This window comes from Thunnus maccoyii, chromosome 6 (assembly GCF_910596095.1).
Source record: "Thunnus maccoyii chromosome 6, fThuMac1.1, whole genome shotgun sequence".
In the NCBI taxonomy this organism is placed as follows: Eukaryota; Metazoa; Chordata; class Actinopteri; order Scombriformes; family Scombridae; genus Thunnus; species Thunnus maccoyii.
In genome coordinates, this window is record NC_056538.1 from 18,465,834 (window position 1) to 18,491,148 (window position 25,315).

At 39.2% G+C, this 25,315-nt stretch overlaps 3 protein-coding genes across 4 annotated transcripts in view; all 3 read left to right on the plus strand.

Annotated features, from left to right (window-relative positions):
- LOC121898950 (zonadhesin) overlaps positions 1–1,371 on the plus strand; it is a 44,418-nt gene extending 43,047 nt beyond the window's left edge. Inside the window, exons 85-86 of the mRNA XM_042414490.1 lie at positions 230–357; positions 1,200–1,371. Of these exons, the coding sequence (XP_042270424.1) occupies positions 230–357; positions 1,200–1,371 (300 nt within the window). The remainder of the gene's footprint in view (positions 1–229; positions 358–1,199) is intronic.
- On the plus strand, positions 1,166–11,183 carry LOC121898387. 2 transcript variants are annotated; one of them, XM_042413410.1, is made up of 19 exons: positions 1,166–1,344; positions 2,306–2,438; positions 2,590–2,748; positions 2,852–2,978; positions 3,080–3,291; positions 3,395–3,557; positions 3,727–3,815; positions 5,171–5,331; positions 5,436–5,550; positions 6,075–6,271; positions 6,359–6,407; positions 6,502–6,648; positions 6,788–7,120; positions 7,275–7,372; positions 7,449–7,555; positions 7,648–7,727; positions 9,559–9,587; positions 9,695–9,826; positions 10,179–11,183. In XM_042413410.1, the coding sequence occupies exons 2-19, from the start codon at positions 2,312–2,314 to the stop codon at positions 10,722–10,724; spliced, it is 2,871 nt and encodes a 956-aa protein (XP_042269344.1). In that variant the 5' UTR covers positions 1,166–1,344; positions 2,306–2,311; the 3' UTR covers positions 10,725–11,183. The 2 variants fall into 2 exon arrangements, with proteins under 2 accessions (XP_042269344.1, XP_042269345.1); XM_042413411.1 differs by having other exon boundaries at positions 6,502–6,621.
- A 4,208-nt stretch (positions 11,184–15,391) lies between these two features.
- scn3b (sodium channel, voltage-gated, type III, beta) lies at positions 15,392–24,852 on the plus strand. The gene is made up of 5 exons (XM_042414851.1): positions 15,392–16,123; positions 17,736–17,923; positions 18,039–18,267; positions 20,886–21,024; positions 23,910–24,852. The coding sequence occupies exons 1-5, from the start codon at positions 16,069–16,071 to the stop codon at positions 23,914–23,916; spliced, it is 618 nt and encodes a 205-aa protein (XP_042270785.1). The 5' UTR covers positions 15,392–16,068; the 3' UTR covers positions 23,917–24,852.
- Positions 24,853–25,315: the final 463 nt, after the last annotated feature.

Below are 25,315 nucleotides of genomic sequence, written 5' to 3' on the forward strand. Positions count from 1 at the left end.
CTCTCAAGTGTCTGTTTTGGTGCTTTTCCACAGCACATGAACATAACCCTTGCCTAACAGTGTCGCCCTACACAAATGAAATCTCTGTAAAAAAGACTGCCTCCAATGTCTGTGAGATGGGGAAAATACTCTAGTGGATCAAACATGAATGATGTAATGACCAGTAAGGTCTGTTTGTTTGAAGTCCTTTAGATGTGTATGTGTGTGTGTGTATTTGTGTGTGTTTCAGGTGAACAGACGGTGTGCCACAGGACAGGTACGACTGGCAGCATCCAGAGAATGTGTGTCCCCATCTCTCCACTCCTGTAATATCACCTGCGGACCGCATGGAGGAACTCTGGATGTGGAGATGGGCATGTGAATCTCACTAATATTTTTCAATTCAATTTGCTCCTTTACAATGGCCTGCAACATCCATGACTTTAAAAAAAATATTGCTGCAAACCACATTTGAATTAAAGGCTTACTATGCAGGATTTTCCTAAAAAAACAAAACAATTTACAGACTCATACAAAATAATCCCTCTCAATCATCAGTTATGACCCACTGGAAGTGCATGTTCAGGACAATTCTGGGCGTCAAACTTTGGGCAGTTGGTATGTAGCCCCCAGCCAATAACAGAACGCAGGGTGTGAGGTCAGGACTTGTAGCATAGCGACCAGGTTACATTGCTGTCTCTCTCTTCTGCTCTCTGTCTGTGTCCGTTTGACTGAGGGGGGGCTGAGCTCCACACAATCACAGACACGCATGTAGAACAGAGAGGCCATAGCAGACAGGATGAAGCGTGTGCTTCAGCTGCATTCACATCAAATTTGGCAATGCAGCATCTTCCTGCAAGGTTGTGTGGAGGTGTGTAGGTTTATTTGTCCTTTAGAACATAGCCACCGTGAAACAATCAGAAAATAATGTTTTTTTAAATCCGATTCACTGCTTTGTTCTTGCTACCACCGCTCTCTCTCTCTGTCTCTCTCTCTCTCTCTCTCTGTCTCTCTCTCTCTCTCTCTCGCTTGCGCTCTCAGCTCTCTCTGGTGTCATTGAGCTGGGGAGGAAGGGCCAACTTTGAATGTTGTGTTTACAAACAGCAACCGACAAATTCTGCATAGTATTCCTTTAAAGGTATGAAGTGATTTAAGTGACAAATAATCTGATATACTGTCTTTTTGTCTTTCGCCTTATCTGCTTAATCCTGATGCCCCAGCTGCCAGTGTCTGCGATATGTGTCTGCTGAGGAACTTTGCAACACTTCCTGCCTTTCCAGAGTGCCTCATCTCTCTGCCCAGCTCTCCCCAGATGGACACCTGCTGCTCAGCGTCAAAGAAAGAGACAGCGTGGTGTGGGCCAGGGTGAGGGAGAGGTGGCAGGGCCATTGAAAATCTGATATTGCAGCAGTTTTTATTTACATCACAATTATTGATTAATTACACTAAACCTGTATATGAATTAGGATTTTTTGAGGCGGCTACTACCAGACACATATAAGCACAAATACAACATTAGTATTTAGCTGATGCAGCCTGGAGACTTCTCAGACTGTGGAGTCCAAGCTAGATCGATTATTTGTCGGAAAGCTTGGTGTAGCATTTATCAGAATTTTGCAGTCTCAGCAGGATACCTGGAAAAATGTTGCAGCTGCAGATTTGGTGATACCATGGCATTATGGCCATAGGAAAGTGTTAAATAATGAACTCTTCTCTCCATGCAAGAATAAATTCAACAAGATAGCCTCTTGGTCTTCATCATTTATGGATGTGGATGTTTTGTGTGTGTGCATTTGAGTGGGTCTAGTTAAATTGAATTTTACCCTTGGGGGTTTGTTTACCTTATGGGAGAGGATTTTTGTGCTTTGTGACTTTGATTTGGCTACACAGTAGAAATTAAGCTGTCTGATTTAGAGATGCTTAGTGCCCCTAACTTTTATAACTTTTTTTAAACTTTTTTTTAACATTATCTGCTCTATAAATTATTTTGTGTATATATTTTGTATTATTATATATGTAGTCTACATGTTTAGCGATGGTAATGCATAAATGCATAAAGTATAATTATTCAAAACAGACATTGAATACACAGATACAAATACAGAAATATGCCAAAGTTCTTCCTCTGTTTTTGGTTCTCCAAAATGGTGCAAACACTTCAGCTCAGTAACCATATGCAAGATGATGCCCTGTCAGATTTATTATAGAAAGCAACTCATAATTAGATATTGATATCTCATCATTTTATTCCTTGAATTTATGTAGCATGCTGTGGTATAGTGCTGCAGTAGCAGTTCTCATTGGGCTTGTTTGTGTTTGTTTCCAGACTGTAATGGATGTTTTAGGACCAGATATCCATGCGAATAATATTGGGAAGATCCATTTGGTCCAGTTTGACTCTGAAGGAGTGTTTGGCTGGATTCCGACACAAAAAGAGATTATTAATCAGCTTCTCTCAGGTGACTAGACTTGATTAATTTTCTTTTCCTAATGTCTCAGATCAAACCATGTGATTTCTGCATGCAGTATTATTATATTGGGAAATAGTTGAACATCTAAATTGGTCGTCTAATCTCCAAGCATTTTAATTTGACACTGACCTCTACTCAGAACCAATTGAACTCCTAAATACAAGACCCCGGAAGAGGAGAGACACAGATGAAGAAGATGATGATTATGACTTAGCTGTCCTTCCTCGTATCCCAAACCCTGTCGCCTGTCTGTCCTCTGGTGACATGCTCATTTTCCATCTCACCATCAACCACACGGGTACTCACTCTATTTTCATTTAATGTTGGTTTTATCATAACAGTATGAGTTATATTTCTTTTGAATCTTTAAATCTTTCTCTAAATCTATTTATACCCCAAAGATCGCCATCTCAGCCACTTTCCAGTGTATCAGAAAGACCATCTGTTTAACAGTAACCCCAGCTGGGACTTTGGTGCCTTCAGACGTCTGCAGATACTCATGAAGCAGACAAACTTCAACTCCACAAGGTAGTGCACAGATAATATTGCAGGTAGAGCTTCAATTTTTCATTATTTGGAATCCTATTTTCTGACCATAACCTCTTTATCCTCACATCTCCCTTTCTCAGATTTGCCCATGTGTTTTCAGAAACAGGGAAGTATGTGTTTGTGGACAATGCTGTTCCAGAGTGGAGTATGGTGGTCGTTGTGAGTGAGGAGGGGACAGAGTGTGACCCTCGGGCCGCTGTCTTTCAGCCCATGACCCCAGCACAGCTGGTCAAGTATGGGATTGTCAAGCAGCACCGACTCAACCTTCTACCAGATTGGGGACTAATTGCAGGTGGGTATTTTTGTTGTTTATTCACAATTTTGTCATACAGGAGTATGACAGTGATGAATTAGCCCTTGGTATTTTATAATGACACAATGGTAACCGTACGTAGGGATCCTGAGTGTGCTGCTGGTGGTAGTTGTGGTTGTGACCACCACAGTGCTGGTTCTACGGCCCGGCAAAGCAAAGCTTGTGTCCCAGTGGAGGACAAAGCCCAAGTGGCGCAACCTTGGGGAGCCCTTCTGTCCAGTGGAGTGTGTTTGCAGTGGAGAAAGGTGTGTTGCCTTGGCAAAAGAGGTGATTTATTTTATTCATGTGTCAGGATGGTAATGGTGGGTGTCCTGGTAGCACATACCATGTCCCTTTTCTCTCATTATCATAACGTCACATAACGTGTAAATGTATGGATTTATAAAAATAACACGGTTTGCATCTGTGTTTCAGCCTAGTTGTCCCAAACTTAGATGGCCTCCTTGGCAGAAGGGGTGTAGGAGAGGGAGCAGAGGCCGAAGAGCCTGCTGTTTCAAAGGGAGGTAAGATCACTATTTGTGATGATGTGCTTTAGCTTTACCCAAATCCTCTTGAAAATGTTGTATCGGTAATGATGTAAGGAAATTGTGGTGGAATCGGTGGGTGTGGTGGAATGCATACTCAGATAGCAAAATTGCTGTGGCCCAGATCCAGCCCACACCTGACACTTTCAGCACTTTCTTTCGGCCCACATACCGCTTGGAATGATGGCACTTAGGCGGTCCGCTCCTGTTTCCCAGATCTAGGCCACAAGCAAGCCGTATGTCAACCAAGAACAAACCAGATAAACCAGAACTGGCCCACATCCAGAATACACATACCTGAGAGGACCGCATCTTTACCCACATTTGATTTGGGATATTTGGGCCATATTTGCCATTTCATATGTGGGCCATTTCAGGCTGACATTCATTTTGTGTGGGCTAGAAGATGGCCAGCAGTGCCACATTATTGTCTGAAGTGGCTCACCTCCGTAGGCTATCTGTGTAATGAATTTGTGGCCAGTTAAATGATTTTGTGAATTGTTTTCTGGCATACGCTGAAATTACCACCACTGGATGTGTCTGTCTACAAGATACATCACCTATCAAATATGGAGTATACACTATTTGGAATTTTTAAACTAAGGTCTACTAAAGCCAGCCTGATGAGCAATGATCTTTCTTAATTATTCTGCAACCATGTTTTGGTTCAATCTAATGAATAAAACTCTTCTAAATCTTTTTATTTTCTGCGCCACTTCAGTAACCTAATCATAAACCAATCTTTGAAAAAACAAAACATAACAAAAAAAAGAAACACTTAAGCTCTGTCTGGTGGTTGAAATGTTTGAAATGACTATAAGGTAGAACTGGATTTAGTGTTTCTCACTTACTGCTTATTGTATTATTCATGCAACTTGATAAGGCGTTTAAATGTCCATTGGCCTAGCTATTATGAAACCATCACGCATGACCTGGTAGCAGTTAACAGCCTATTCCCCATTTGATTGATGATAGAGAAAATAATGGCTAATATCACACTCTAATGACTTATGCTGTTATCTCTAGCTCTCTAGTTAGCCTCTGCAATCTTAATTCAAGTACTTATCATCCATTGCATGCTCCATCCTGGAATGGCTAAAAAGCTAGAGAGACTCTGCTGCATTATTATGGAGCCTTTGATTTCAAGGTGCAGTCAGTCATCATGATAGCGTCTCCTCAGTTCTTAAAAAAACAAAAAAACAACAGTTGGTCATATAAAAATATAGGATGCATGACAAGACTTAAACTATAGTCGTCTGCTGGACTTTTGTTCAGATGTGATGTTTTCCTTCATATCTCATCATTTATTGGTGACATTTCCTGGTCCTACCTAGGAGGCGTGTTGGGGCGCTGTGATTTAGAGGAGTTCAATGTGAAAACTCTGTACGACAAACTAGAGGATCAGAACCTCCACATAGCCTCACAACTGGCCCGACACCGCAAAGACACACAGGAGTTCTACAGAAACATTTGCCAACAGACTGAAACGTTCAAGGTGAGATTTACTGCATTGACAAAATATGACAACGTCCAATGACTTTTCTGTTTGGTAGAAAATGAAAAAAAAAACCCAATGTGAAATTGTGTATTTTCTTTCAGAATGTCTTTGAGAATATGGATCATAAAAAACTGAGTCTTCTTAAAGAGCTGCTAGTCCATAATTCTATGAGGGATGAACCATCAAATGGCAGTGCGAGAGAGAGAGATACACAAGGTAAAACTGAATGATGATCACATAGAGAGACTGATGTTTTCAAAGAAATGCCCAGGGAACAAAGAAGACAAATGTCCATGGCTCTGTCTGGAGGTAACAAAATCCGTGTACCAGCACCTCTAAAGCTCAAACAAGATGTAATGTGTGAATTGGTGAGCTTAAGATGTCCTCGGAGGTGGATTGTATTACCTTTGGCCTTTTCCCCCTGCTTCCAGTCTTTATGCTTAACTAAGCTAACCAGGTGTTGGCTGTAGCTTCAACATGAGCATGGCATCAATCTTCTCATATAACTCTCAGCAAGAAAGCGAATGAGCGTATTTCCCAAAATGAGGAACTATTCCTCTTAACAATATTGTCACATTTTACGGCTAAATTAAAGCTAACACAGAAGAACTATCAGAGCACATTGTTTGAATTTAAAGTATTTTTTTGTTGCCATGTTTTTAGAGGCTGGAGCCTATGTCACATCCTTCCATTTTACTCTTATCTGTTGTATGAATGGGACTGACCACACCATCACCCAGCTGAGGCATCTATAGCATTACTGGGAGCTGTTCTCAGGTCAGTGGAAGCTCTTTTATGCAGGCTGACAGGAGATGCTTGGCAGAACCAGGATTTGCCTAGTCCCCCATACTGCCATACTGCTCCTCCTGATGCCAGGGAATGTGAGCCACAAGCTGGATACACCCAAATCGGTGACACCAACATGTGTTACACACAGGTATTATAGTTGTCTTTGTTCTGTTTGTAACATATCTTGGAATAATCAAGTGAAGAATAATTTCCTCTTTCAAATTTATATCCCCAGTTTTCATCGATGAATATGACCAAAGCAGAAGCTCTTCCCCATGAGCCAAGTAAGGAACAAATCTACACAAGGGTTTCATTGCATTTCTGAGAATATTAGGAGGTTACAAAGTGTCACTCATATGTTAATTTTCTCTACCCTAGTCCATCTACAGAGCACAGCCCCTTGTCTAAGTGATTATGACCTGTCCAAGTTGGTCAGCATATCTCCTTTATTCAGGACCCTGCAAGAGATCCAGCTGTCTTTGCATAACCTCACCGCAGGTGATCCTAGTCAACAGCTCAACAATGGTACAGATGCGCCATAAAAAGCTTCAGTATTTAGTCCTCAATTAAAGATCTCAGAAATAGATAGTGAACTGGATGAATGTAACACCTAATTATGCTAGATATGATGCCTAAATAAAGTATTTTCTATCTGTTCTCACAGTTCTAGGGCATTCGGCCCAGGAGAACCATGATGTCCAACTTATCCCAACTGCACTAGACAAACTCTCGCCTCAACACTCCGCCATTTTCCTGTTTGGTTGCCAGGTGATGCAGCTGCTTGCAAACTGCCCCTTGTTCCCCTCTGTGCTTCTGCTACTGGCCAAATCTATCCCTGTTTCATCATCTTCCTCTAATGAAGGTCTGCTGGCACATTGCTTAGGGGACTTTTATTTTGATGCGACCAATCAAATCCTTTATCTGTCAGAGGCCAAGCTTCAGCACGTGGGACATTTTATCGCTACCATTCTGCAGTCCATGGCCCACATAGCATCAGGTAATCAGAATGAGAGCCCTGGATCCCAATATTGTGTGCTGGTTTTGCAACAGTCATATATAATACAATATAATGGCTCTAACAATCATCTTTGAAAGCACTAAGTATGTAATCTTCTTTGGAAACAATATATAGATTTTTTTTTTAAATCCAGGATCCAAACCCCAGAGCTTTATGCAAGCTCTCCATGAGGCCATTTCAGCTCTAAGCCTTCAACTGTTCAACTTTTCTTTCAAATGGATCACAGCAGAGGTGTGTAAGTGCTATTTGAATGAATCCCCAGACTGCACAAGTTGCTATGGATAACATTTTAGATCTCTTTTTACAGTCAAAACTCGATGCATCAGACGGGCAACAGGGTGCGTTAGTTGAGGAATTTCTCAACATTAGAGTTCCCACTGAGGCGCAGTTCACTGAGCATCTACTAGCCAGCAGGTTGGTGAGAAAGAATAAACCTACTACAGAGTGTAGTATTCAACTTTTAGCAAAATAATGCAATGAACTTTTCTCCTTGTCTCCCCATCTAGGTTTGAGAAATACAAATACTTCAAGTTAGAGCAGCTCATCTCGAACATCAAACCGAGTTCAACTGAGGACACAGAGAAAGGTAAGACATATTTCACGTATGATGTTATCATATCAGGTTAAGTAATATGCAAAAGCTTGACAATAATTACTGTAAAATACAAAAAAAACATTAGTTGACAAAAAAAAGGAAAAATAAATCTTAATTCTAGGTCTACTCACTATCTTTTTCTGCAGCACATTTTTTGTCAAACTTCTGTTTCCAAGATCAAGAATGAAGTATTACACTCAACCAGAGAACAAGTTAATTATCAGTATCAACAGTAACAAGAGTATAAGAGGTCTGATAATAGTTGATGACTTTGGCAGTTGAGCAAAAATATAGTAGTGGTAACAGCCATACATTAACAAAAAACAACAGTGGCTAAAATCACAATTTATCATCACTTAGAAGTCTGATAAATAACATACATAAACCTCAGTCCTCAAATGTGAACTCAGATCTGAATCACAATCGACACAATCTTTATGTTATTAGTCTTTAGTCCATTAGTCAGATATTTACAGGGTTCAACGTTAATGCTTTTTTTTCACTTTCCCGCTCAGGTAGGTGGGTCAGAAATCTACTTGCTCGAAGTCAATTTTTACTTGCCCCTATACAAATTGTTTTATCTGTGAGCAGTTATCAAATAACAACAAAGACTAAAGCTAATTGTCATCTTTAATCTTTAAGTACATGAAACAAGCCAAGGACACAGAGTTTCATAGATGCAAAGCAACAAACATTCTTGCATATTGAAAATGGTATGACCACCCCTTATATTTCATTGAACACTAAACTCTTTTGATAAGCCAGTTTCTTTCAATAATGTAATAGATTACCTAACGCGATGGCTCATACATTTTTAGACTCATTTCTTCCACTCCAATCTTCTTGATTTCCCTCTTTAATATTTTTCATTCTCAAGAGTATTTATAGCAGTGAACAATTACATGCTCCTCTGATTCCTCTATTTGACAGTGCTCACATAATCCTGTGGGATGTTTGTTTCATGCATAACACTATTAGCCTACTCAATTCTTGATTGGCCAACGGCGCATCCCAATATTCTCCGATGTGTACTAGGGAAGGGAGCTATGTTGCGTGCCAGAGAACTGGAACATAATTTATGATATGAGGATGATTAAAAAAATGATTGAAACATTTTTTATTTTATTATTTATTTTTACCTTTTTTTTAACCACTTGCCTGATTGGGCAAGTGAGTTGCTAGATTTACAAGCCCGATGTGGCATTTTATTTGCCCCGGGCATTTAGCAAGCTTTACTGTTGAACCATGATTCATGGTCTTCATTGTCAATAAACAAAGATGCATCAACTGGTGATGATCAATGGAATATTTATAAAGTTCTGACTTGCTATCTTCTTTCCTTTTTTGTCTTATATGAGATGGGTGTAATGCTTTCAAAACATACATTTGGTTTTAGATCCATTGATCCATAATAGAACTAGCAAATAATCTTGTTAAACTCATGAAGTTCTCATATTCCACAATGATAATGAACCCATACAAACAAATAAACAAAGTGAATTGCGGTTTTAAATGGAAATCAAACAACGAGTGAAGTCAATTTTCACTTCCTTCATCACCTAAAGAGCTTTTGTTCCAGAAGAATAGTCCAATATCCTCCAAACACAGTTCATGATGTCCATGACAGCATGCCAGTGAGCACTTAGGCTGTTCTGAAGGGAATAAGTGGTTGTTCTACCGCTAGATATGCAATAATCATATACTGTAATTATTAAGTGTGTCAATTGTGTCTTCCCCGTTAATACAGATTCTATTAAAACAATTACCTAAAATCAATTTTTTAATTCTCGAGAATCAAAAGTCTCATGTTTAATCTCTGCAGGGCTACCACCAAAAGGGACTCCGATGCAGGTATCTCTCAATTACAAATTACAAGTCTTCTTAATTTCTGGGAGAATAGTCATTGTCTTCAGAGCTACACTGCCGTACAAGTTACTTCATGGTTTCCTCTGTTCCAGATGTCCTGTATAGAGGAAGAAATAGACCGTATGAATGAGTCTTTCTTGCAGCTGAGTGTGCAGCTACAGAAGAGAGCTCACATGAGCACGTGGCAAAAGGAGAGAGAGAACAGTGCTGGCAACCATTCTGCGGTAATTAGCTTGATCTCAGTATAATAATATTATATCAACATGCTGATATATTTTGTTTGACATTCTCGCTTCTCATTTTTATAGTATTTCACACATATAAATGACATATTACATTGATAAATCAAGTTGATTAGTGATAAATCATTACAATGTACTTGATGTTCATGCTCATTTTCTCCTATTCAGCTGTGACTTAAGAGAAAAATGTGTGAATATGTATGCATGAATAAGATGCGTGCCTGCATTTGCATATTTGCATCATTGTGTGTGTATGTGTTTGACTGTGTGCATGAATTCACTGATGTCTTTTCCCACACATCATCTACAATATATGCGATCTATCCTATTGCAGGGGGCAACTCCGACAAGCATGCCATGCCTGAGTCGCAATGGAACAATCCTGCTGGAACTGAAGAGACGCTATGTATCACAGCGCCTCAATGAGCTCCAAATCACGTTAGGCCAGATCCGACAGTGCCAGCAGCATGACGACAAGTCAAAAGACAGGACAAGAGGCCATACACAAACAGACAGCAACACCACTCAGCGGGGGCACAGCGAGCATTATCCTGGCGTAGATGGCTGCAGTCCCTCTGAGGGCCAGCGGCAGGACAGTATTCCAGCCAGCCAGAGTCACGGCCAACAAACAGCAGAGAGCAGAGGTCTTGGTAGCTATAAACCTGAGAGTCATATTTCTGACCAGCAGAGGAGTGATACTGTCCAGACCCCCAACCTTGACACATTACTTGACTGCCAGATGCAAAAGAGCCAAGATCTGCTGCATCTCAGTGTCCCTCGAACAGAGGAACTAAATAGTCAGATTACAATTGAAAATACAACTGGACATACCGATATTGATGCCATGTGGGGGGCTACTGATCTGAATATGGATAAATGAAGATGAGAAGTGTGTTGTTTTATTTGCTTCTCTCACCATTATTTCTCAGTCACCTGCCTTTTTTATGTGCTTTCTATTTTTAATCGCTGTTTGTTATGTGTGAATGCATTGTCAGGATTGCTACTCAATTTCATTGTACTCGGTGCAATAACAATAAAGGAATGCAATTGTATTGTATTATATTCTATTCTATTACATCCTAAAATATATTGTCTTGTTTGTTGAATGACGTGAGTGACCTCCGTCTTATTTTGCACCAGCTTTAAAACAATACTCAGCTATGTTCTTTTTAATTATCTGTGATCGTGGACAGAAATAATTTCTGGCAACAAGCAGCAGTGTGACACAATCTGTCATCTTGTCCAAATAGTTTCTCAGTCAGGAGTTAATACCGGCTTCCAAGACAGGCTCTGTTCATTACCACATTCTAATTGAGACAATAAACTTCAGCTGGATGAACAAAAGGTGACACTTGTGCTTCTGTGTTGGTTTCCGATCATAACAACCTCTCCCTTGTGTAAAGGTGATGACCGTCTTGTCTTCATGAATATAACTGCAATAATTCTTTCCGCCTTTCTCTGTCTCACACAAATTCAGGTTTTCTTTCTACTTTAAGCTCCTTTCATCAATGAGTTTTCTCTACAATCAACATGCATCAAATGAAACTAAAAGTAGCAATCCAAACTTAAAAGCTTGTTGGACTTGCTCCAGTAGAGAAGTATATTCTGTAGGACTGCTGCTTTCTTCTGGTTCGATGGTTTATTGGCACACAGGGTTCTGGCTCTTATAATAGAAAGTGAGTATTCCTACAGGGGGCTGTGAGCCAAATCAGAAGGTCAGATGGAACAAGTCTTCACTTACTATCAGTGTTAGCTTAGAGCTCTGTGCCAAGTCCCCCTGGGTTGAATCTGACTTTGCCCTGTAGCTCTGTGTCTGAGTGTGTGTTTGTGCGTGTGAGTGTGTGTTTGTGTGTGTGTGAGGGGGTGGGGTTCAGTGGCTCCCTGAGATTATATGCCTTATCATTTAGATTGGCTGCTATGTGCCACTGATCTGGCGTGTATGTCTGCATCACTGTGGGACATTGTATCATGTAACTCCATGCTGTGCTGCTCTGGAGCTGTGTGCGTGCGTGTGTGTGTGTGTGTGTGTGTGTGTGTGTAAATCTTTGTGTGATGATCTGCAGTGGTACAACATTATGCTTGCTCTAGTTGTTTAGATCAACACATGGGTTATTTTTAGGAAGACTGTCTTTGTGTGTTCTATGTATGTGAGTATATGTGTGTACATATGTATATGCAAATGCATAGAGTTGTGCGTGATCTCCAGTTTGTTTTGATGCCTGTAACATCTTTCCATCTTTCCACAACATGGAAACAGCCTAGTTTAATCTCTCTTATAGCTCATACTTTCAGTATCTTGTTTTGAAATATAAATATATATCTCTGAATAGTGGCAGATGTCATGTGATATTTTTTGTATTGTAATTCAAATATCCTGTGATTATAAATTCCAAAAAAAGATTATGAGTGGTGGAAGCAGTACTCAGATCTTTTACTTAAGTAACAGTAGCAATACAACAGTGTAAAAATTATCCAATCATCCGCAAAATGTACCTAAAGTATCAGAAGTAAACATATTTTTTGAACAGATAAACAAAGTGACATGTCATATATTAAATTACTGGATTTTTTATTTACTATAAGCTGGGGACAATTTTACCTGCGTCATATACTGTTGGGCAGTTTATTCTGTAATAAAATGATAATATATGTATTATATATTATAATGTATATGATATAAATAAAACATAAAATGAGAACATTTAAGTAAAGAACATGTACCTTAAAACTCTACTTAAGTACATGACAGCGGGATTGTAGAGGACAGGAAATATAGACACAGTCGACCCACAAAAGGATCAGGAATATATATGATATCTGTTAGAGAGATCAGTAAAGTCCTGCTTATAGTCCGAATTACAACACTGAGAGGTTTTTATACCAGGCTGCACACGAGATTTACATCTCAATTTCCAACATGTTTCATCCATGGCAGTCTGCTGTAATCATGTTATAATCTTGAAATCCTTCCAAATCCCTAGAAATCTGCTCTCTGCAGTACATCCTCGAGGGGCCTTAAACATACGCACACAGATACATACATGAGCAAACACATATTTTCTCTAACCTACTTATTTATACACTCAGTCACTCCATTTACTCGCTTCCTAATAAACTGCTGGTTTATGCAGTGCCTTGACTACATTTTTCCTCAGGAAACTGTCCTCATGATGTTCTACCAATTTATAATTGGTGCTGTCTTTGGGATAAGTTTGCCCACAAATACCTCAAAATGTGCTGTATTCATCACATGCATTGTACCCTTTGGTGAAAGCCTTTAGACCTGAACTCAGGGCAACAAATTATTTATTCAGCCTTTTCTTTGAAATGCTCTGCTTTTTGTAGAAAGTAAGTCAAACACATTGGATGCCTTGGAAAGAAAGAGCTAGGGTTTGAAGCTTCCCGTTATCTTCCTGAGTCTGTGGGCTGTCGCTAAGCAGGCCTCCTGTTGTCACCATGGCACTGCATTACTGTTGCTATGGTTTCCTTATCCACAGGATGTGGTTCAACCAGGCCTGCCATATTTAGTCTGCTTCTGAGAGTCCCAGCCTATTGCTGATGCTGACAGCAACACAAGAGTAAACTCAATTGCCCCTTTGTTGTTCTTTTTACATTCAAATCTGCATCAGCAACTCTAATCTTACTGCAAAAACCTGTTGATTCACTGTTTCAACTGTTTTCAGTGTTTTATAGCTCTAATACAGTATGCCATCGAAGCACACTCATGTTGCTGTTTACAGATACACACTAAAAAGAAATTTTAAATGGTAACATGCAGATTTAAAACTGAATAACTATGATGAAATTCTTAAACCCTTGATTCCTATTCTCCTCTGGAGTAATCCTCTCTTCAGATACAATAGCTGCTAGATTAAATAGTGTGATGTCACAGTGAGATTACTGTGGCTCTTGGGGGCTTGAGGATGCTTTATCTCTGGTTCATCTCAATCTTTGTTTTTCTTTGTTGGCAGATAATAACATCAAACACCACAGCAATCCTGACTTCTTGATGGGTGTCTCAGAAACATTTGGGGCAAAAAGAAAAAAATAACTCCCACTGTTTTTCTCATGGTTATATGTAGATAATGATGACAACGCTAATCAACTTACTTTGAAAAATTGGAGAGCATGACTTCACTCAAATTTAGAAGCCAAGTAAGCGAAAAGTAATACAAATCAAACAGATAAAACATTTCAGCATGTAATCATTAAAAGGTTTCTTTGTAAAGAAACACAGTCCTTTCACAGCCATTTTCATACAGAAGGAATACAAATAGATTAAAGCAGGTAATAGATTTATGTGTGTATATATATATATATATATATATATATAGCTCTCTGCCCTCAATCTGTTGATGTTGATGTTGACATTCACCGGATGCACTTCAGGTCTATAGAACAGAGAACAGAAAAAAGCTAAATACACACTCTAAATTCAGTCTGTTTCATCACTTACTACATCATAGTCACATTTTTCAGTCTCTACAAAGGAGTCAAAACACTGCAATTTTCAGTAAGTGAAAACAGTGATATAATTACACTGTTCGACAGGCACTTCAGCCCTCTCTGGTGCAGATTGTGCTTGTGTGATGGGCAGGAATGAGGTTTACTTGAACCAGTGAATCATTGTAACTGAATTGGTTAAAGTAAGATTTCCTCCTCACCCTTTATGTCTAGCAATGTTTACCCTTTAAAATAATATAAATTGGAATAAGAGAGAGAGCAAAGAAAGACAAGTGTTACTGCAGCACAATCATGCAGCATGGAAGGGTTTGTACCCAAATATAGACAGAATATCACAGAAAAGGTCAGGCCCTTTTAAGGCTGAATGTCAGAGGACAGAAGATCATTAGATTATTGAGTTGTATCCTGCACATTATATCATCAGCTTAATTTCTGCAAAGATATAGAATAGTCTGTGTATGTGGTATCAAAATATGGATCCAGGCTATGAATTAATACTAGTCTGTGCTTTTATGTGTGGATACATGTAGATATGCATGCATACTGTGCGCAGTATATGCATTTATTCCTGCAGCTATACTGTTGTCGGCCTGTGGCTACAAGATTTGCTCTCAACACTGGCTCTATTTGTTGTTTTGGAACTTAGATGACATAGTTAGGACTTGAGAAGTAGGAAGAATGTAAGTACTGATCTTTATCAAATGAAATGTCCTTAGAAAGAGCACTGCTAGCAGCTGCTACACAGGGTTATATAACACATGACAGCTACAGTATTGTCTCATTGTTCTTAACTAGATAAAGATAAAACTGTTTTGCCTTAGAGTTTGGTTTCTATATGTAGATATGGTGTAATTAAGGGCGTTGTGTTTGTTTAGCTCCTCAGCCTGCAGTCAAAAGAAGAGCAAATGCAAACAGGCACAAAAGGCTTGCAGGATGAGTTGGTCAGGCCTACCCAAATGACAACAATATGGTCATGCACATTGTAGTGTAGGAGGGAGTTACTCACGCATGCGTATCAAAGCCTCTGCTTCTGCCAGCGCTGTGACTGCTGAAAAACAAAGGCAGTGAGCCGCGGCAGCGATATGTCATCAGTCATCCTTAATTGAGGAAATAGACTTCAAACTATCAAAAGTGTTATTCTTTGAGGGCTGAAATAATAGTATCGTTAGCGTTGCTTTTTGCTGTTTGTGTGTGGACAAGACTCCAGATCTCGCAACAGTAAGTGGCAAAATCGGCTTTTGAGAATCCACAGGTTCCTCCTCTTCGCTTTTTTTTTCTTCATCGCCTGTGTATCTGGATGGATCTCGACTGAATGACAACAGTTGTGTGCGAGGAATTGTTGTACCACTCTGGGTGTCAGCCACATATGACGGACTCTTTTATTTCACCGAGTGGAGGGAATAATGAAGTTATAGGTCAGATAGACGATGAATGAGTCAGGGGGTTGTTGGAAGACCCAGATTTATAGATGAGCACGTAAAAATTCACGACCTCGTTTCAGCCGCTTTTTTTAAACACCTTTTTTAGTTTGACATCCTGCCTTTTAGTCGACAGTGGGGTTTTGATTTTCAGCCGTGAAGAGGGAAGTTACCTGCGCGCTCATCTGCCGAGGAGAGGCGCTGTCCGTGGTCCTGAAGTTATCTCAAAAACTCCTGATATCTTACTCCTGGCCTTGTGTGTGTGAAGACAACTTGAGGGTTTCTCCACAAAGCAACGTTTAGAAGGACACTGTCCACAAGTAGCTCCAGAAAGAGCTGAATATGCTAACTCAAACCACAGTTCATCTGCAAACTTTGGTACTTTTGATTTTGGTCGGTAAGTATAACTGTGCCAGATGTTAAAAAAATGTCGTTTCATTGTGAATTTTGCATGTGTTATACCAGATTTTTCTCGGTTGGATAAATTAGTAATCACGGGCCTTGATGATGGTTTGTGAACCTTCCAACTGGCTGTGAACTCCGTTTCAAATTAGTCCCATTGATGTCTGCACAGTGCCACACAGCTCAGTGGTGTCAGCATTTAAATGAAATAAATTGATCCAATGAACAGAGAACACTAGGGGCAAGCTTCCCCCCTTTCTATCCCCTTTCTCTGTGCTTCTCCACATGTCTCCCTGACTCTCTGTTTGTCTCCCTCTTTCTCAGCCCACTCTACATGTGTTCCTATGAGCCCTCAGGAAAAAAAAAAAAAAAAAAAAGATGAGATGGAATCGATGTTGTCACTGTCTGCCCAGGGGGGGCTTTGGGTTATATAAGAGTACTGGACCCAATGCTGCAACAGTCACACAAAGACATCCATCCATATGGCGAGCTCACTGAGATGACTGCCTCACTTCACTTTACAAGAAATCCTGTCTTTGTGTATATAATCCCCTGGATTCTTTCCCTACATGCTCTCATCCACTTCCTTTCCTCCTTACATTATTGTTTTCCATAATGGATTTAAATATATATTAACCCTCTCTCATCTTCCTGCTTGCCCACAATACCTTGCTTTCCTCCTCCTACACTACACACAGTTGCTGCACCCAACACTCTCTCCCTCCATTTATTCCTCCCTCTGCCAGCTAATGCTAATGGGCAGAGGCCATCATTAGTGCTTACTGGCCTGGATGATCTTCAGTTTGCTATCAGTGTTGTGACTCAAGTCTCTCTCAGTGCTCACGGAGCTGTATAATTGAATTTATGTCTTTTTAACGCTTACTGAGTTTTGTGTTTGACTCAACATTGGATTCAATGTAACTACAGAATGAAAGAGCTGATGACCTCAATAAGGAAGACTGGGCCATGAGTTTATTACTGTGGATAAAAACTGTGCCTTTCACAGCAGTGTGTGTGATTTTATTCTCACAGTCACTGTATAAGAACTGAAAGTGGTGTCACCAACCATGGCAGTTTGTGCTTATACACTAAAAAAAAGATGCAATATTTGCATGGGATTTGTACATGATGAATTATAGCTGCTTCTTTAAGCACTTGTACTTCGAAATGCTCTTGCATTTACTGTCGGTTCAAACTTCAGCTCAGTAAAGTGTAATTTTGAGTTTCTTGCAAAAAATCAAAAGAAAAAGTACTATTGCATGGTGTAGGCAGCGAACAAGCATATAAACTTGCAGCGTAGACTTTATTTCATACATTTCCTTATAAAATAAAGTTTGCACTGCATAACTGTCAAACTTCTCCTGCCTATTCGTAAGTTTTATACTTGTTCACTGTCTGCAGTTTGAGCACCCCTCCATGCAGTTTTGAACATGTTATCTACACAATGGACTACGGTTGCATAGTGTTTATACTTCCATGATCTTTTCTATTTTCAATATGTTATTACTGATAAACTAAACATGTCAGTTAAACTTCGACACTTTGACTGAGCTTTCATCATTTTAGCTGCTGAACTGAATGTGTGTAACATTTCCATGCACCTGCAGTCCACCTGAGCCAGCCAGTATGTGTCGATGTCCCATCGGGGACAGAAGCTGTCCTGGGGAAAACCATGAAGTTGACCTGCATCTCCTGTATGAAGAGGGAGGAGGTCAAAGCAAAGACACGTGTGGATTGGTACTACATGAAACATCACGAAAAGAAAGAAAATAGCACCACAAATCCCAAATTCCATGTAGGTTGCTACTACATTATTGAGTAGTTAATGTGATGTGACACGTCCTATGTGTATTCATACCAAATAGTGTTGACTTTCTATATAATTTATGCATGCCTTTCCTCTCTCCTAGATATACAAGTATGAAGGTGACAGTCCAGTAGCGTTAGATGGACCACTTAGTGGGCGTCTGACCTGGAATGGGAGCCAGGACTTGCAAGATGTCTCCATTAGTATCATTAACGTCACCTTTAACGACAGTGGTCTCTATGAGTGCCACGTGCTCCGCGAGTTTGAGTTTGACTTCTTCACTCCCTCTGTCTCCATCTTGAAGAACATCACGTTGAGGGTGAAACAGGAAGGTGCGGCTTATAGCTTTTCCACTTTCTTCCATGTTGTTGTGCACTGTTCTGTGCCACGTTTGGCCAAGTGCTTGGTTGCCATATCAGTACAGCTCAGTGTTGAGTACAGCTGTGATTCTGTGCTGAGAGATGTCAGTTTAGCAGGGTTATTCTAGAGCTGCACACAAGGTTATTCAGATCTCAGACTTGTGTTTGCTGTTAAGTGCTTCTCAGGCGGTGACATGCCTCTGTGAGGTTACCAAAAATAGACATCATTCCAAAGAGATGCACAACTCAAATCTGACACTGAAGCTTTTTTTGCCATTAGGATAATATATTGCATCACACATTTGTTTCATTTCGACATTTTAAAAATTAAAAATGCAAGCAATGTTTTTACAGCCCCAGAGCAAATGTATAATTCATATTGGCCTTAATATAAATTTAAACTCTAATACAGCCAGTAGTGGTCCAACAGTGTCTCAACAGGAGTGGTTTCACTGCAAAATATCTCAAATATCTACCCAGCATTAGTATGCATACAATATATTTTCCCTGTAGGCCTTAGAACTCACAATCACTCAATCATTAGAACTTCTCGATATTAACCAATATTCTCAAAACAGAGGTACATTTTATTACAGGAAGTTGCACTACAGATGCAGGACAGCATTGCTGATCATGTCACTGGTAAATTGCTTATATTTTAACATTGAGCTGATTGAATGGCTCAGCTATTATTTTAAAGAAAACACTAGAAACACTAGTCTGTACTGACTTCTCTGTATTGCGTGTTCTCTTTGTGCTGTGCATGCCCCTCCTTCAGTGTCGCATTAAGTGTTTATGAGACCACTCTAAATGGGTTTTGCATTTTACTGTATATTTCCAACTCGTTGATTTTGCTAAGTGATGCATCAGTGTGAAGGCAGTCTGCCACTAACAACACCACTTTCCTTCTCTCCCCTTTGTTGTGACTCTGTACTGACTGAAGAGGAATAATTGTGTGTTTTGTTTTGTCTGTCTTTATTGTCCATCAAAGCTTTCTTCTGTTGTCAGTGAAGGGGTTAATTCAAACCAACTACTTTGCTATCTTTTATGAGGGGTAATGTATTCTGCTTCCTGAATGCTTGGCTTGCTGAATGTGTCATTTTCCACCTTGATCGAATATACAATATGACATGTATATTTGGAAAGACTTAACTCTCCCCATTTCCTTTAACTTAACATTATTCCAATCTGCTTGCACGTGGTATATAGTTCACTATCAGAGGCATATAGAGATAGGCCAGTTTGTATCCCAGTGTTTGGTTTGTGTCTGGAAAAAGAGGAGTGCAGTTTGGATGTGATTATCCTCCAAAGTGCAACTTTAAAAATATACTACAATTTGATCTTTTATACATACCTAAAAGGCTCTCCTTCACATCTCATACTACTGTGGTATCAAATTTCACAAAGCCGTCAGCCAGAGTACTTTACCTTATAACTGGGTATCATGTTACAGTAATGATGTTCATGGCAGTAGAATAGATTAGCTCATAGCAAAAAGATCTGCGCTTTCCCATGTAAGGGATTATATTACACTAATAGCCTCTATTTGCAGAGACTGCCGATTCAAATCAGTGAAAGCTGTCAACTGTCTGGTCAGCAGGCTTTCTGGAATTTGGTACACTCACTGACACAGTGGTTCACAGTGGCTCATAGAGATCTAGAGATTATAGGAATTAAATATAAGGTAATGAGATAAAGCGCGGATTGTAATTTTGTATATTATTACATTAAACCAAATGTTGACCTAAAATATGAGGTAATCACATCTCTGAGCTTAAAATCTGAGTCATGCCCTGAGAACCACTGTGACTTTGCATATCCATCTTATTTCATGTTTAAAGGTACCTTGTGGAGTTTTTGACCACTAGTAGCGCTATGGAGTGATGTTTTTACAAGTGGGACACTGTTTTGTTTGTATCGCAGGCAGTGTGATTCACGTCCTGATGTCAGTTTCATACTATCTCACAGATCAACAGTTGGTGGGGGTAATGCACCAACAAACATAGAAGATTAAGACTGCTTGCTAGCAAACATAGATGCAAACAATGCATGATTTAAGCATTAAACAAAGTCTTTTATGAGGAACGAAATGCATTCAAAATGTCATGGATAAAACAGTGTGTTTTGGTGAGAATCACTGAATATAAACATAACTTTTGATAATTTATAAGAAAACTCCGCAGGCAACCTTTGACTCCCCAGGCTCTATTATCACTGTACCACAGGTATGGTCATAATGTTCTGTACACAACACAGTTCATGCATCATTTAAAAGTGCAACCTATACGAACAGGATGCAGACCGAAAAACATGACTTTACTTTGCAATTCAGCTGCACAATAATAATTATTATATATAAAGTACTGAGCTGGAATGTTGTTATTCAGTGAAATGAAAGTGCTTTTGAGTATACTATAGAAATATCACCTTCTTTATTTACGACTGATTGTGGGTCAGCAGTGTCGCACGTGTACAAGTTTAGCATACTTTCTAAAACATGAATGAAGGAGTCTCTCCTGCTCTAACACAAAAACATTCAGATGAAGGATGTGTGCTGAATAATCCACATCCCCTGCTTTTGTGCTCCACAGCCAGTGACGACACCACAGCAATCTACTCTGAGATAATGATGTATGTGCTGCTGGTGTTCTTGACCTTCTGGCTGCTGATAGAGATGGTCTACTGCTACAGGAAGATCTCCAAGTCTGATGAGCAGGTGCAGGATACAGCGTGAGTCTCACACAGAGATAAATGTATTGTAATGCAGAGACAGACACAAACATGGATAAGTTTGAGGGGGGGGGGGGGGGTACAACCTGAAACAACTTAGTGAAACACTGTGTCTTGAAAACAAACCTGCTGTCAGTATGTCCAGATACATATTTATGCTAACTTTCTCTTTTCCATGATTCATAACACAGAAAATCTGTGTGTTCATATTATGAGTCATCACGACTGTACACTCTGTGTCACATAAGTAAAAATGTTACCCCTCTATGCATGAGTTTTTGGTGATTACATAAATAGTCATTTAAAACATGTTGGAAAAAACGATTTTCGAAGCAATCAAGAGGCAGAGAGAGTAAGACAGAGAGGAAGGGAGACAGGCAAACAGGTAGACAGACAGGGAGGTAATTGAGTCTATACTGCATCAGTTTATAACCCTCCTGCAACGGTAATCTGTCTTTTCACTTACACTGCCTGACAGGTCTGAATAATTCTAAGCACTGCTGACTGCACTTTTTCTCTGAATAACCTTTTTACATCCATGGTGGATTTGCAGCTCCATCAGAAACTGACTTTTTGCGTCACCTTGTCAGCACTGACAAAGACCCGAATGCACCTGTATACAGTAGTCAGCTCCCACCGGATTGTCATGGTGCTGACTAGTCCAGCGACTCAGGCTAACAACTTTTGAACAGGCAATTTATGTCCTTATTGTGGTTTTGCAGACAATCAAGCCTGATTCCATATCTGACATCTGCAGTGACACATAGAGCCCATGTACTGTAGAAATTATTTCTTACACTAGGTATGTTTTCAGAACAGTCAGTATACAGGGGGTGGATAACATGAGTCTGGGTAATATAAGGATTATTTATCCTTTTATTTAGCTCCAACCATTATTATTAATTTATTATTCATAACTTAAATGTCCATATACTGTATATTGACTTGTATGCTTGCCATGTAACTTTAAGTTAGTGGTAACTAATTAGAATAAATGAATTTGAAGTGTACCAATTAGACTTAATTTCTCTATTTTCAGAGCTGAATTACAGAGTTCTTTCCAGGATACCCCCAGGAAATTATCAGGAAATTATAGAAAAAACAAACAAAAAAAGGACAAATTAATACAACAATAGCATTCATTATGTCACAAAAAAACAAAACACAAAACAGAATTTAAGAACATCTGTGTCAAAAAATATTATACTAATATATAGATTCACAGAGATAGTATTTATTATAGGGCTAATTGTAATTTACTGTATTTCACATGCATTGCCTTATATATTCTTAATTGTATGTTAAATAACTGAAATTTGTGGATTAAATACAATAACAATAAAAAACAATACATTTACTGATTTTGTTGGATTTGAAAAATGAAAGAAAGCGAGATCAAATCAATCAAGTATTTTTCAAAATATGTAAATAATGGCTATGGCTAGTGATGTGGAGTAATATGCTACATTTAGAGGCTCAGTGAAGCCATGAGAGGGCTGTTGACTGATGTTCTTTGAAGTAGAAATGACATCCCACTTTGCCCTTAGCATTTAGGTAAAGTTTATCGATCCACAGACAGATCAGGAGTTCACATTAAGTTCAGCATCAAGCGAATGAATGTGTACAACTCAGTAAACTTCATCAGTTCCTGCAGCTCGAAGAGTTAATGGGTTGTGGCCACTTTCACAGCCATTATTGACCTGTATGACAACACATCTCGCTTTGAGAAACTACACCCATTCAAAGAGGCTGTTTTGTGGCCGGCTTCTTAGCTACCCATGCTTAATGGATATGTACCACAGCTAGAACATTCACTTTTCACTATTATGAGTTTTACTGCACATATACAGTTTCTGTGTAGCTCTTGAATATTGTGGTTTTAACAATTTAAAAGTTTGCTATTAAATGCTGTATGTTTGTGCAACTTGAAAACATTATAATTATGGTTTTTACCTTTTAACATTAATTCTCTCCTGGGATATACATTGCTGTACATAACAAATTAGAGAAAATGTTTGTACAGAAAATCTCCCATGTTTCATTGTAATGAATGCTGTTCAACCTTTAACCATCACTAGACTGTGATATGCAGTATGGTGGTACAGGCGGGCCTACCACTGGGTCTTAGACACTCTTGTTTTTCTACCAATCTGCCCGCAGGACAAACTACCTAGCCATTCCCTCTGAGCAGAAAGACAATCCAGCTGCTCCTGTTACCGAATAAAAGTGGTTGTCAGTGACACGGTATTTTACATGTGACTGATTCCGATCAGTGAAATCATCCCTGTCTCTTTCAACTCATTGTTTGTACCTTTAGTACTCATGACTGTGCAGCTCTGTAGTGTAGTCCTGTTGCTTCAACACCCTCTGTGTCTCCTCTTGCTTGTTCCCTTCAAAGGGCCTTCATTCCTGCCATTTTTGGAATTGCAGCCTAATCATAAGAGCTCCATTTGTACCCTTGTATTCAGTGTACAGTCTCCCTCACTATCAAGAGTTTTCCATGAGAAATGTTAGAATATATTTGATGTAGGGTTAATAGTCATAAATTAAGTTTCAAATTATACAGTATGTAAGAAATACTAAATGTGTCTGTGAAAACTGGTAGTTCATTCAGCAGTTCAACATGAGCATGACAAATTCAAATATGCAATTCAGTCCCTGTCCCTTCTGGCACTGACCTGTATAGTGAAGATATCATAGCAATGTAAAACATATGGCATTTGCATGTATATGAAGTAGGGCTCCTGATTTATAATAATCCTAAAGGACACAGCTGTTTATGTGAGTTAGATGATTTGTATATTGTTTCATACTGGAAATTTGGTATTTAGCATATAAATCAATCCATGTTGAATAAGAGGGAAAATATTCTCTGCTCTTCTTAGGTATTGATCCAATCACAATGGGACTTCAGTGTCACGTGACAGAGGCATAGATTCTGCGACCTCATCTATGCCACTATGAAGTTATCATTACTCCCAGACAGCCATTGGAATCCTGCCAACCGACCTCCCCTGTGTATCGACTGCGTCCTGTGAAGAGCCAGTCAAAAATGTCCAATTTTTCTCCTCCTTCTCCTCTCATTTTTTTAAGCTCTGTGCCAGGCATCTGGAATCAAGTGCTTTCACAAATACAGCAGGTTAAAGAACAAATGTCAGTTTCACACACTTATTATCAGATAAATACCAGCTGTGCTTCAGGACCTGCCAGTGCTTAGAATTACTAAACATTTTCTTAGTAGTTACTAACTACTAGTTAGTTGCGCATCTGTGATTTATAACCTCTACAGATAAGATCCAAGGAAAGAAACTGTGCTGTTAAGGCTTTTTAACCTATATTGACTCTGTAGTACTTGCTTAGATCATTTTGTTTTGTTTCTATTTTATAGGCAACACTTGAGAGTTTGGGTCACAGTTTTATTTGTCTTGGCCATCACCTTTTTGATGTCTTTGTAAGGAAAATGGATTGCATATATAGCTTTTATACTGTATGGATGTGCATTTCTCCCTTTTTTGCTGTATGCATCAGTGTGACCACAAGTAATGGAAATAATAATACAGATAATTCCTATCAGGTCACTCTACTGTATTTCAGTTGATCTGAATTCATCTAGAGGTCTTTCCTATACTCCCCTCTGTGTTAATCTTTAACCCATATTCAACACTGACATCAAAGTTCATTCAGTAGGTTAGATGTCACTGCATATAAAGTAGTTACTCTAAAACGTATTCTTGAAGCTTTGACTGTTGCTGGTGTTCTTCAATAGCATTGCTATTGAGACTAAATGTGTGCCTATTTCTATAGTATAACACTGTAGAAATGTATATATTTTGTGATTCACTTATGCCACACTGTTCATTGTCTGCTACAGATGGTTCCTCCTGTGTGAGTGAGCTGCTTATGAACTATTAAATCCAATGCATTCCACACCATCTGTTCACTGAAAACTTCTTACTTTGTATTTGCATAGATGCCACTGAAATTACACCAAAAGATGAGTCCACTTTTAGACTTTTTGTAAGATGCCATGAGGAAAGTGCAGTATAGACTCTCAGCAGTTTCTGTCTTATGTTCCCCTTATTATCTGTGACTGTGCTGATGTTGAAAGGAAAGAAGTGGGCTCTTAATCAACCACAGCAAGCACCTCTGGTGTTTTTGGCTCTCATTAACACTGCAGAATAGCAGCTAACAAAAAGACGTGATTTGTGTCTGCTTGAAGTAAACCCCTGTGTATTTTAATTGTCAGTCTTGGCAGAGTTGAGACACAGTATAGCAAGAGTTTTATTCAGCA